This window comes from Pyrgilauda ruficollis, unplaced genomic scaffold (genome assembly GCF_017590135.1).
Source record: "Pyrgilauda ruficollis isolate IOZ18807 unplaced genomic scaffold, ASM1759013v1 scaffold46, whole genome shotgun sequence".
In the NCBI taxonomy this organism is placed as follows: domain Eukaryota; kingdom Metazoa; phylum Chordata; class Aves; order Passeriformes; family Passeridae; genus Pyrgilauda; species Pyrgilauda ruficollis.
Window position 1 is genome coordinate 4,057,585 of NW_024526155.1, and position 13,511 is coordinate 4,071,095.

Genomic DNA, 13,511 nt, shown 5'->3' on the forward strand with positions numbered 1-13,511 from the left:
CAGTGGTGAGAAGAGATTTAATGTGAGGATTTTTACAGGTGCAGGAGGAAGCAATTCTACAGGGGTTACAATACACACAAACAGTAAGATGGGGCATGTGAAGACAAGCCAGGGTCACTGTACGGGCATGATTCCAACAGCATGGTGGGGTCTTGCTCCCGTTCTTCAGCAGCAACCTTCTCAGGGATTGCTCTCAGTCCTGTAGTCTGCAAGAAACAGAACCCACACAGGTAATTTTCAACTGCTAAAGGAAGAGTTTCATCCAGAAAACATGAAATTCACCTGAACTTGGATTAACACTGTTACTTTGAAATCATAACTCAAGAAGATATCTGAAATATCTTCAAAGGGGTACATGCAGTCTGAATTGCTTTGTTAGTGTGTCTATCCCAGCCTCAGCAGCAGGGCCAGCTCCGTGATCAAGCACACAAAGGATATTTTATAGGGTATCTACTGTCAAGGTTCTGCAAAAAAACCACTGGGAATTTCCAGGAAAGATTGTGCTGGTCTCCACTAGACCTACAGAAAAGCAAGGACCTTTCCTATATTCCTTTCTAGTAGCAGAGCCATTGCCCTCATCAACATAGAAAGAGCCCACAAAGGTCTCTGTGGTACAACTAAGTCCAGGAAATGGAGGATGCAATTTAAGAAATGGAACATTACAGTCAAAGACACTGACACTGCTCACTAAGCCTTGCTGGGCCCGGATGAGAAACCCAATCCCCAATCCCCGCGTAAGAACCCAGCGGCTGCGAGCGCAGCCGGGCCCGCACACGCACCTGCGGTCAGGGCAGGAAGGCCCCAGCGCTGCCCTTGGGTGTCTCGGTGCTCTGGTGTGCCTGGAGAACAGTGACTGCTTCCTCGATCTGACAACACAGCACAAGGGGGAGGAGTTGAGGTGCTCCAGTGTGAAACTGCACTGCAGCAGGGACTCACCATTTCAGCTCCCAGTGTGGCCTCCACACAGACCCGCTTGCGAAAGGTAAAGGACTCAAATAATTACAAAATCCAAGCCTGCTGCTTCTGCTGGACACTGATCTGCCCAAAGACCTTTTCTGTCTCTTACCAAGGGAAATTCTGGGGCATCTCTCCTTTATTATCAAGTCAGAACTTGCTAGGCAGAAGTCAGATTTCACAGGTAAAGCTACCTGACACCACCCAGCAGAGCCCAGGCTCCTCAAAAAAACAGCAGTGGAAGGGTGAAAGCAGCTCCTGTCTCCAACGAGCAACAAAAAGATGCAGTCAATTCACTCCAACTACTTTGATGGGAACCAAAGCTAAACATTTACCAGAATTAAGAAGGAAACTCAAGAAATACTGCAGAGAGGCAGCAGCTTGTCTGGCTTTTATTCTGAGGAAAGAGCATCTTCCTGGCTGCTTCCATGTAGAGATACCACCCTGCTTTTCCCCTCCTGCTTCCCCAGCCATCTCCAAACCACCCTCAAGCTTGGCCTGTGCTTTCAGGGAGCTGCTTCAGCCTCTCCTTTTGCTGAAGGCAGGCAGACAATCAGGCACTGGCTGTGGTGACATCAACCTGGGGCTCCTTTCTCACTCAAAAACAAAACCAGCAGCTACTTGCTCTTCCTACAGTGATCAATATCCTGGGCTGTGCCCACTTCCCTTGCAGCAGCAGGCAATCAGCCCTTTGGGAAGGGATTTGTTTGGGCAGGGAGTCTGTCCTACCTTGGAGCGCAGGGACTCTGGGGACTCCAGGAGCAGCAGCAGCTCGGAGTTATCAATCTCCAGCAGCATCCCAGTGATCTTGCCAGCCAGTGAGGGGTGCATCACGTGGATCAGAGGGTAGAGGCGTTCACCTGCTCCAAACACCAGCCAGGACATGAGCACCACACAAGCCTCCAGCATTTTCAAACCCACTGCAAGCCCTCCTGCCACTCAACTGAAATGGGATACAAGGGAGGTGATGGTGGTGGAAAAACCACTGCTCACAGGCCAAGCTACTCCAGCACGTCTCAGCAACAGGAAGCTGCTGGGTGAAGTCAGCAGCAGGCACCTACAGTGGGCACAGGGCAGCAGAGCTGGGCACGTCTGCCCACCCGTGCACAGTTTCTGCAGGAGCAGTTTCCTCCTGGGAAGAAAGAGCTGCTCTGGACCTGCTGTGCTTTGGCCAGGCCAAGTGATGCTGGCCCACACCAGGGCACTGCTTGCTCCACCACAGAACACCTGAAAGCCAAGGGCTGTGTGGCACAGCTGACCTTCACCCCCATGGCCTCCAAGTTCTTCATCGGTGCCCAGGAGCAGCAGTGCAGGATGGTGCAGAGCTCAGGGGAATTGCAAATGCCCTGGCATGGCCTGGCAGCACAGGCAGGCTGGATGGAGCTCTGCCTCTCTGCAAAGCTTCTCCAGACACTCTCTCACTGTCAGGCAGCTCATGCAGACAGGGAGTGGCTTTATTGCTCCCATCCAGTTCCAACACAGACTGAATTTATTATTGTTTTTTAAGCAGCATAATATCAGAACAATCCCACAAAGCCTTACAGCTTCTCTCAGCAGTTAATTTTGCCCTGGTGCACGCAAGCCCATATGTCCCCAGGGCCCTGCAGCTGCATTTGCTCCAGCAGAGCAGCCTGGCACCCACCAATCATTTGCTTCTGCTCCTGAGGGGGGGCTGCTGCAAGCAAGGATGCTGTCAGTGGCTCCTGCCCCTGGACACGCACAGCAGGTTCTCCCACCTGGAGGAAAAACAGGGAAGAACAGCAATCAAAGGCTGGAAGGGATGTTAGTTACCTGACTTGCAGGAATGGTGCTCAACACCAACCACAACGAGGCATTTCAGCCTTCCAAGATGCATTGTCTGTATTCAAACACCAGCTTCCACAAAAGCTGAAGTCAAGCTTTAGAGCTGTGTGGCCACTGCCTCCACAGCCCCACAAGGTCCCCACAGCACCACTCACAGAGCATGGGGTCAGCAGTCACATTATCCCAGAGCAAGACCAGGAATGTCACATTTTGGTGGCTGCAGAGCACTTACCTGTGGGGCCACCACGGGTGGCATGTGCCCCATGGGCTGCATGTTCCTGGCAGATGAGGAGTACTTGTACTGCTGGGCACCCCGTGGCAGGGCAGACGAGGAGGACACCCGGGTGCTGACTGTCTGTGTCCCGATGTTGACTGCAATGGGGACAAGAACATTTGTGAAGAGAAGTCCTTAAATGCTTTCCTGGGTCAAGGAAGCTGAAGCCACAAGGACAGTGTGCTTGTTTGGAGGGTCTGAAAACTGCTACAGAGGCTCAAAGCATCCTCCAGGTCAAAGGCAGCTTCCCATGACAGGCAGGCACTGCTGCCCTTGGGGTGGGGTGGTCTGGTGCTGTGCAGGGGAGCTGGCAAAGGCACCCACACCTCGTCAGCTCTCCTCCAGAAACCCATCTGGATCAGCAGCCAGAGAAGGGGAGCAGCACCGGGCAGGGTGGGCTGTGAGACCCTTGTCTCCCAGCTCATCCTGAAGGGAGGTGAAGGCAGAGGAATGAGAGGACAATGACAAAAGGAGAAGGGACAAGCCACAGACAGTCCTCCTGGTCCCACTGCTCACTTCAGCAGTGACAAAGAACTTTGGGCAAAATCCCATGAAGATGGGAGGCTGTAGGCAGTCACTGCCCCAGATGGTCACATGTGGAGGGGACACCCCAAGACCCAGAGCCAGCCTCAGGACAGCCAGGCACTGGGGATGCCAGCAAGGTCTGGTTCTCAGCTCCAAACCCCTCTAACAAGAGGCTTGGCATTGGCAGCAGTTCAGCCCTCCTGCTCCCCAAAGATCCTTTCCCACCTTCTGCCTTTGTCCAAGCACTAAGCCCAGCTGCTGTGGCTGCATCACCATCTGCTTTAAGGATCATATTCAAGGTGTAGCCACCAACAAGACCAATCTGCACATCAGAAACCTGTCCCAGTAACCTGAAAGATCCCAGCCTTCCTCAAAAAGTTACATACTTAACTCCTACAGACATTGCTCCAACTCCATCACACCATCAGACTGCTCCATGAGTAATCCCACAAACCAATTAATCCTGTTGGAGACCTGAGCTCACAGTAAGCACCCCTGCCACCACAGCACTGTCCCAGCTTGATATCATGGGTGTCCTTCTCGCACTCACCCACTCTCTGGGCCTGGGGGGGCACACGGGGCACCTGGGTGGAGGCCTGTCTCATGGTGCTGACGTTGGACAGCAGGCGCCGGGGCGGCACGGCCGCCCTCAGGATGGGGGTGGCTTCAGGGTACACTGCTGCAGAGAGAGAACACACAGAGTGGAGCTGCTTGGTAGCAGAGACATGGAAGGAGACGTGGGGAGAGTGGCTGTGGCTGGGGACAGCTCAGGAGCACCTCACCTCTGGTGTCACTGCCAGCATCTCACCTCCTGGTGCCCATCACCATGGCCCTGCACCAAAGCCCTGCACACTTTTCCAAGATAAACCCTCATGGTTACACACTTCCTGCTGCTTTTAAAGACCCTCAGTCCCTGGCTGAGCCCAGCTCGTGCCAAGAGCCCCCAGGGAGAGACAGGCAGACTCACAGGGAGGCCGGGAGGGCTGCGCACTCCAGCGAGTGGCAGGGCGGACTGGGACAACAGGGCTGGGGCCGTAGAAGGCAGCTCTGGTTTGTGGCTGGGGAAGAAGAACACATCCAAGGTGACGGGGGAGCTGAGCTGAGCCAGCACTAACCCAGAGCCCCTTGGTGGCTGCTGCACACAGCAGACAAGCCAAAACCATGCTCTGCAGGGTGCCAGAGCACTTTCAAGACCAACCTCCAGCCCTGCTGTCAGCAGGTCCTCCAGCAGCTCTACTTCATGCCCCCCTCAGGAGCTTCTGCACCTCTGTAACCCCTCTCCCTTGCTCTCCATGCTTCCCTCCCACCAAATTCCTCCTGCCTTCCTTCCAGAGCAGTAATTATGAAATCCCCAGCCCATTTTCTGGAGCACCTGCATCCCACTCTGCTGCTCACATGGAAGCCCAGGCAGATCCCACCAGCTCCACAGGGTTTGCCCAGATCTGCACAACACAAGCTCTGCTTCTCAGCCCGACTGCCACCCTGCCCCAGGGCAGACTTGGGTCCCTGTGCAGGGCTGCCACTGGGGAGCAGGACTCACCTGAGGCATGGGGGGTAGGAAGTACCCTGGGGGGGTCTGGAAAGAGCCCAGGAGAGGGCCAGGCAGGGCCCTCATGGTGGCCAATCTCTGCATGTACTGGTTGGTGAGGATTGCTTTCCGCTCCTCTTTCCTCTGAGCCAGTGCCACGTAGAGAGGCTTTGTGCTGACAATGCGCCCGTTCATTTCTGTCACGGCCTTGGTTGCCTCTTCTGGGGAGGAAAAACATACAAACCCAAACCCTTTGCTGCGGCCACCCTCCGTCATCACCTAAAACAGGATTAGAACAAGACAGCTAAGTTCACAGATCACTGCAGCATCCACAAACACAGTATGGGGTGTGTGTGGGATCCAACCACAGGCACCCCACTTCTGCCCCCACACCCAGGGAGGGATGGATGGGACTGCACCCCTCCCACAAACAGGTTTCTCTGGGGAAGGGCAGGATTTGCTCAGGCAGAAGGTTTGGGAAATGAAGATGGCAGAGTCTGGACCAGTCTGAGATCAGAAGCCTGTGATTGTCTGGGGGGAATTCGTGCCTCAGTCTCACAGAGCCCATGGACCAGAAATGCTCTGGTGCTGAATGCTGCAGGAGCCAGCAAGGGATGGGGATCAGTGGGACCCTGTGCCCTGACAAGGGCCAGGCAGCATCTGTCCTTGGCAGGTTACAGGTAGCTGACCTTAAAGCCAGACCATCCCTACATGTTGCCTTCCAGAGAATCCTGACACCAGTGCCAGGGAAAGAGTGACACGTCTATGGTGTTCCCAAAAGCCAAACACCAGTCTGTCACCCCACTGTCCCGAGAGAGGTGGCTTGTGGGTCATTTTCATTTCACTAGTGTCACAGAGCAGCTGGGCAATATTCAGAATGTTGCAGCTTTAAGATCCCATACCTGGCACCTCACCAGGGCTGGGGTAACTCAACAAAGCTACAAAATATTTGCTCCTCAGGAGAGTGTGAGGTGAAGCAGCACGTCCCTTACACCTGGCTTGAGATACAAGCCATCATCAGGGAAGTGTAATTCAGCAGGATGATAATCCCTATCCATCCTCAAGGGCTGAGTGTACCAGTTCACCAGCCCCAGGAGCTCCAGTCCCTCACCTTGGCACTGGTGATGGTGCCATAGGGAGAGAACTCCTTCCTCAGCCTCTCGTCATCTATCCCATCATCCAAGTTCTTCACGTACAGGTTGACCCCCTGCATACAGGTGAAAAAAAACAGTTTAGGATCCCAAAGTTTACAGCAGTTTGTCACACTGGATGCACATTTCACCAGCAGCTCATCTGCAGGGTGGGACATCCTCTGCAGGAGCAGAGACATGGAGAGGGGTGAGGATTGTGCCTAAACTCCACTCAAAATACAAACACCCCAAGTGAAGAGGCACCCACACATCACCGGGAACCTGCTGAACCTCATAAAGCTGGTTATTTCCAGACTAATATTTCTGGAAATTAGCAGACCCATTTATTCACCTCCCAACATCATCCTGGGTTGAAATCTCTCTCCTCTTTCCTGACATTGCTTCCCAGGACATTCCCAGGCAGTGCCTGGACCCCTAATTGCAGGAGGTACCCACCATGCTGATCTGATCCGCTCTGGAGAGCTCTGTGCTCCCCAGGCTGAGAGTGTCCCTGTTGCAGACCTGCAGGATGGAGCACCCTGCTCTCCCTTACCTGGTACCTGTTCACCCGCTCTTGCTTCATCTGCTCAAATTTCCTCTTGAGCTCGCTCTGGCGCTCCAGCCGCTTCTGGGCGCGGCCCACGTACAGCACCCGCCCGTTGATCTCCTTCCCGTTCATGTCAGCCACGGCCTGCCGGGGAGGGAAGGGCTCTCAGCGCAGCAGGGAGCCCCTGGCCACAGCTCTGCTCTGCACCCACCGCCCCAGGGCAGTCCCAGCACAAGCAGAGACCTGCCCTCCCTTGCCAGGTCCTGCCCATCCAGGTACCCAGCGCCAGCTCCCAGACTGGCACAAAGCTGGTGAGATTCCCCCTGAGGAGAGGTGGGGACGTCACCAGGTGACAGTCTCAGGAGAGAGATGGGCAGTGAGGAGCCTCTTGCCTTCTGGGCTTCTTCATGCTTCTCAAAGTTGACAAATCCAAAGCCCTTTGAGCGGCCACTGCTGTCCATCATGACCTTGACACTCAAGGTCTTTCCTGCAGCAGGGAAGGAAAATACAGTCTGAGGGGTGCCCAGCGAGGGGGTGCTGCCAGTGTGCAGCTCTCTGCTGGGGAGCCACCATGACACCAGCCCAGTGAGGGCACTGGACAGCCAGGGCAGCTGGAAGAGCCCAGCAGGAGGACAGACAACAGGATCACTACGAGGCAGGGACAGGAGGCTGTGGGGTTTGGTGAGGGTGATCCCTCCAACCTGGGCTGCTGCTCTCATTGCCCTGGCCTCATCAGCCTCTCCAGCCAGTGCAGGGAGCTCCTTTGGCTAGAAAATCTCATCTCCTTTATATATGAATACAGATTGGGTTCATATGAAGGATAACCACAGATTACTTGGGGTGGCACTGACCAAGTGTGGACAGTATGGATTGGCACAACACTAAAACCCATCACAAGAGGCATCCTCCAGTAGTGGACTAAATTGAAAAGCCTGTTTTCTTTAAATTCAGAGTCAACAATTCTTATTCCCAGGATTCCTGTAGCCAGACAGCATACTGGTAACAAGACAACTTAAAAACCTATCCAAGAAAAAAAGCATACATTTTTCAAGACAGCACCAAGTAGAAGTTATCCTCTGTCACAGCAGGAAAGCGCATGTAACATCCTGACAAATGAAGTGACTGCAGTCCTTTTTTGTGGGGGATGTTTAAGCAAGTCACATCTCACTGAGAAAAGGGGTTTGCTATTTCAGCCAAGCACTCCCCCCACTTCCTTTTAGGTTGCCCCAACTCCAGTTTAATCAGACAACAACTGCACTCACCAAACTTGGAGAATATTTCCCGCAGTCTGTCATCATCCATGTCATCCCCAAAGTTTTTGATGTAGACATTGGTGAATTCTATTGCCCTAGCCCCAACCTCTGCCTCACGCTCTTTGCGGGATTTGAAGTGTCCAACAAACCTGGGGGAAGGAAGAAGAGGCCTCAAACCCTGCATGTCCCCTGCAGAGGGAAGATGGACTCAGGCACACCTGTCTCAGTACAGGCCAAGAGAGATCCCATCACCTCAGGCTGTGCTGTGCTCACCCACAAACTCACCATGAGTTCCACATGCAGCACCTTCAGCATATCCCACTCTGGTGTACATATACCCAAACTCCCCATTGTCACTGCCAAAAGTAGGGATTTGTCACCCCAGGAGACATCAAAAGACTTCAAAGGAGGCCACCACCACAAAAGATCCCAAAGGATATCACCAAGTGCCAGCTCTGTTCCTCCAAAGCCTTCTCAAACACTCTGGGCAATCCTTGCCTCTGTGGGATGTAGAGCGAGGTGCAAACAGAGAGAGGAACAACAACAAAACCTCTCCCTGCCCAGATTATCTGATGGCAACAGCCAAGATCAAGGATCCACTTTGTGGGCACTCATTACACCGCCTCAGCAATAAAACCCAGCCTGGGGCTGGACTCCTTCCCCACCATCTGGGAGCAGCTCCAAACCGCTATCACACTTCCCCCAGCACCCACCACAAGTGACTCACTGTCCCAGAGAGCAGCAGAGCTGCCATGCCCAGCAGGGATGGAAAAGGGAAGAACACAGAGCAGCAGGAAGGGGATGCCTGAGCAGGGCATGCTTTTACTGCCGAGAGTGGACCAAGGCAAGGGAGGAGCAGAGCCCAGACTCCTCTCTCTGGCACTTACACCTTCCTGTCATTGAGCAGCATCCCATTCATGGTCTCAATGGCCCGAGTTGCTGCCTCATGCGTCTCAAAGTGGACAAAGCCATAGCCACGGGATCCATTTTCATCACAAACCACCTACAAACACAGCATGAGGGGCAAAGAAAAGAGACAGACACTGTTTTTCTCCATGTTTGTATACAAGTACATCACAGGAAAACCCAGCCCCATTTTCCAGGGGCATTTTCCCTCCCTGACATCCTGCTCCCTCTGCAGCTGAGCTCTTTTGGGATGTTGGCAGCAGGTCAGGGAGGTGGGCAATCCCAGGACCAGATCCATGCTGCTTTGTATGAAATCCAGGAACTTATGGCTCCCCAAGACCCACATGCCAGTGGTGCACTGAGCTGGGCAGGATGACAAATAAGATCCCTGTGCAGGGACTGGAGGAAAAGCCCCCATTCTGAGGAGAAACACAGCAAGGCCTTTTGGCTTCAAAGCAGCTGGGAATTTATAGGAGATGTTGTGGGAAGTGAAATGAGAAAGGAAATTTCAGCCAGCTGGAGCATGCTTCCAAGAGTGAGGGCAGCTCTGCAGCAAGTCCTCTCCTGCAGGGCCCTGGGCACACCTACCTTGCATGACAGGATGTTTCCAAAGGTAGAAAATGTGTCATACAGGGCTTTGTTATCAATGGAGTCATCCAGGTTCTTGATGAAGACGTTTCCAACCCCTGATTTCCTGAGGCCGGGGTCCCGTTGGGACCACATGATGCGGATGGGCCGGCCTTTGATCACCTCGAAGTTCATGGTGTCCAGGGCTCGCTCAGCTGCCAAACAAGGGGGAGGAGAGGGGAGTAACAGAGACAGATCTCCTCCACATTCTGCAGCAGCTGAGATGGGCACAGGAATCAGGGACAAGGGCTTGTTAACCTAAATGGGATAGGCAGCTCTGCCTCCCCACCCCTCCAGCCACACCACTCTTGGACTAATTATTTTTTTTCTCTCCAAAGCATGCCTCACTCCCTAGGATCAATCATTTCACAACAAGCTCCAGTCTGGCAGATGCCCAGCTAATTTACCCAGTAAGGATTTTGGTCTCTAGGGCAACTAAATCAACACCTTCCCATCACTAAACCTCAGTTCAGCATGGAACACCTTCCAATTACAGTACTGTGTCATGGCAATGCCTGTCAGGGGAGTGGCCTCACTTTACACTGTGAGCCAGCAGGCAGCTGGGTACCCTAGGGGAAGGACAGAGGGGGTTTTGGTGCTCTTCTCTGAAGGAGAAGGAGGGAGGCAACTCTTGCAAGTCACCTTCAACCTCTCACCAGAGCCCAGCAGCTGCATCCTTTCCCAGACCCTAAGAAGAGATGGAAGCAGGATGGGTCACCATCAGAGAGCAGACTGGGATTAGTTAGAACCAAGCCCCAGCAGCAATGCAGCCATCAGACAACTGCTCCCCCCCTTCCATGGCCCACCCAAGTCCCTGCTGTGAGGCAGCTCCCCAGAGCTGGTACCAGGAACCTACCATCCACAGGCTGCTGGAAGTTGATGTAGGCATAGCCCAGCGAGCGGCGCGTGGCCACGTCCCGGCAGACTCGGATGGACATGATGGGCCCAGCAGGGGAGAACTTCTCGTAGAGCATGGCTTCAGTCACATCTGGGTGCAGGTCTCCCACATAGAGAGAGGCTAAGGGATAGCCAGGGCCACTGGCATTCATGGTCACACACAGAGCTTAGCTGCAGAAGGAGACAGACGCGAGGCTGCAGGGCACAGGTTTCAGATGACCTGTGCAATCACAGACCCACACTGGGGCTGGCCCCACTGCAGCAGCACAAGTCAAAGCAATGCTCATCCCATTCCACTAGGATCAGGAATGCCCCAAGGAAACTGCAATCTCAAAACTTTCCAGAACATAACAATTTTGGTGCAAAAGCTGAGCTGGAGTGATGTGTACCTCACAGCCATGCACACCCTCTAAGAATTCAGAGACACACTACTCACTCAGAGATTTGCTCCTTAAAACATGCAAACCCCAAGAAAAATAAAATAGAGTTTAATTTCTCAGAAGGTAAACAGCCCTTCTCCACCAGAGACTTCCATTTTAACTCCTTAATGGCTGCCTCCAGCCAGAGCAGACCCAAGGAGTGGGGATTTGCGCTGATGGCCAGGGAGCAGAACTGCAGCCCACGTGCTCCCTACAAACAACTGCATCCCTAACAAGGCAGACACAGGGTTTTTGCCACCCCTTCCCAGTCTCTCAGCTTGTTGACTACTGTTCCCAGAGCAGGCAAATGGATTCTCAGTCTGTGCCTGGTTTCAGCTGAGTATAAAGTTCTGTGTGAAGACAACAGTCAGTGCTTGAGACCCCCAGGCTACTGCCTAGAAACACAGAAATGCAGGTCCTGCCCCAAAAGCTTATAAAACCATCCTTGGGGCTCTTACCTTAAAGCTCAAAGGTCCTGAGACACTTGTTTAGACACCTATAGAAACCCAAAATTAATACACATATATAGGAGAGGTGCATGGAGCAACCCCCCGGCCAAAGGCAGGTCCCCAGGGCCGGGAGCTCACTGCAGAGCCGGCTCCGTGACACAGCCCCGCTCCTCGCACCGCCCAGAGGCCCCCCCAAAAAACAAACACAGGGTAACAGAGCAGCCCCAGCGGCCCTTCAGAGCCAGCGGGGCACGGAGGGAAGGGAGCTCAGACGGGGAGGAGGCGGCGGCGATGGGGGAGCGGCCGGGCACAGGCGGCACAGCCCCGCCGGGAGCCCAGGGCAGCGCACAGCGCCGGGGCTGCGGAGGAGCGCTGCTCACCCTGCCCGAGCGCCTGCCGGGGACCCCCGGCCACCCCCAACCCGGAGCGGCGGCCCCCGCGGAGCTGAGGGCTCAGGGGTTCAGCAGGTGCAATGCAGCTCCTCATCTTTGCGAACCGCAGCTCCTGCGTATCTCGTGCCTTCCCAAAAGAAGGGCCGGGGAATTGCGCTGCGTGTCACCCTGGAGCTGACAGCGTGTCCCACCCACGCGCCTTTAGGAAATCACATTCACCTTCTGACATGTAATTCCCTTAAGGTAATGAGTACAGGCAGGAGCCGTACACAGCTCCGTTACAAATCCCTCATCGCCAGGCACTCATGCATTTCTGAACTCCACAGCAATCTCCCTCAGGACCCATCAGAGCCAGGGAAGATGGCCTCTGCCATCATCACCTCTTGTCTGTATGGCCCAGGAGTTCTGTAAGCTCACTTTCACCCACTGAGATCGCACCCCAGCTGTTCTGGACGTGACTGTGCTGCTGAAACGCTGCATGAAAGCACACAGGAACCTCGAGCCACAGGCAGTGCAATTCCAAAGCAGCTTCCCCAGAAATTGGCTCCACCCCATCCTGCACCCTAGGAAGGGTCAGCTGCAAGGCAATCTGAGAACCATCACCTTCACGAAAGCCTTCTGGTGGTTTCCCACACCAAGAGGCGTCACCCGAAGGTCAGATCAGCATCAGCACCAATAATGAGAAGCTGCAGCAGCAACAGTTGGATGAGTCAAACATGTTGAGTGCACCTGGATTCCTACTGCGGCTCGGCCAGCTGCAGTGCCCTTTCCCAGAAAGACAGAATTAAATAAAGAATGGAGACACCACCCCCTCAACTCATCACTGCTGCAGACCAGCCTCCTCAGCTCACGATTACCCCAAAAGAGACAGCAAGGATGAGAGATGTTATGTGAAAGGACTAAGACAGGAGGTGGTCTCTGAACAGGAGCAGCTAGCAGACACAGGGATTTTTCTTCTCAGAGCTGACAATGCCATCAGCATGAGTCAGACTGGGAGTTTGTGCACACTATAAAATAATTTGTGTGGTACGTGCGTACATTTAGGTATGTCCATAAAGGCTGAAGGAAATGACAAAGTAGCAATAATTACAGACATGGAGGGACCACCATGTAAAGCCATGGCACAGGGCAGAACAGCGGTCGAGCAACAGCTGGTTAGATTTTGTCCTAATGGCTTCACTGGTCAATCAAGAGCAGCCAAGTGACATTTTCCGCCGTGCACACTTCTGTGTTGCCACACTCTGGGAGCAGAACCAAGCTTCCTTGAAGCTTTCAGGCTGCCTGGCATGTGCTGCCTGGCTACTGCCATCCATCCCTTCAAGCGCTTCTATGTCCAGCGCACCTCTGCTGTTTTGCACTCTTGGTGTTCCTTTAGCACAGCCCAGTGTGAGACAAGCAGAGCTGGGTGTGCAGAGGAGAGGCCAGCCCTGTGTACAGAGCGGGTATTTAAAACATTCCTAAGAAAAATCTCTAAATGTAACCAACAGGCTTTTCTCATTTACAGTGTGTTTGACCCTACAATATGCAATGACTCATGGCAAGTTAAATGGTTATTTAGAGTTGAATTTAAGCCCTGCAATGACAATAGATTACAAGTATGCCCTTGATGAGAAAGAAGAGAAACAGTGTTTTCTCCTCCAAATCTGGGAGGGTGTGTGGGAAAGTCTCTCGTTAAAGGAATGAGTAACTCAGTATTTGTAAACCATGAATCAACTCACACAATCCACAAACTGAAAACCGAATACAAGTGGTGATTTTACTACCACAAGTTTCGGCACTACTACAGCAAAGACAACAGACAACCAAA

At 53.5% G+C, this 13,511-nt stretch overlaps 1 protein-coding gene across 1 annotated transcript; it reads right to left on the reverse strand.

Annotated features, from left to right (window-relative positions):
• Nucleotides 1-95: 95 nt before the first annotated feature.
• Nucleotides 96-10,596, reverse strand: PABPC1L (poly(A) binding protein cytoplasmic 1 like). Its single transcript, XM_041478852.1, has 15 exons — nucleotides 10,404-10,596; nucleotides 9,509-9,702; nucleotides 8,902-9,017; nucleotides 8,024-8,163; nucleotides 7,154-7,248; nucleotides 6,768-6,905; nucleotides 6,196-6,291; nucleotides 5,097-5,363; nucleotides 4,524-4,614; nucleotides 4,041-4,235; nucleotides 2,990-3,129; nucleotides 2,597-2,690; nucleotides 1,684-1,814; nucleotides 780-866; nucleotides 96-206 (listed from the first exon to the last, which is right to left on the reverse strand). The coding sequence occupies exons 1-14, from the start codon at nucleotides 10,594-10,596 to the stop codon at nucleotides 786-788; spliced, it is 1,971 nt and encodes a 656-aa protein (XP_041334786.1). The 3' UTR covers nucleotides 96-206; nucleotides 780-785.
• Nucleotides 10,597-13,511: the final 2,915 nt, after the last annotated feature.

Coding starts and splice junctions, on each gene's coding strand:
- PABPC1L (XM_041478852.1), bottom strand. CDS start 10,596: ATGAATGCCAGTGGCCCTGGCTATCCCTTAGCCTCTCTCTATGTGGGA. Junction 9,018..9,508: donor GAAACATCCTGTCATGCAAG/GTAGGTGTGCCC, acceptor CTGTGTTTGTAG/GTGGTTTGTGATGAAAATGG. Junction 4,615..5,096: donor TCCTACCCCCCATGCCTCAG/GTGAGTCCTGCT, acceptor CTTCTTCCCCAG/CCACAAACCAGAGCTGCCTT.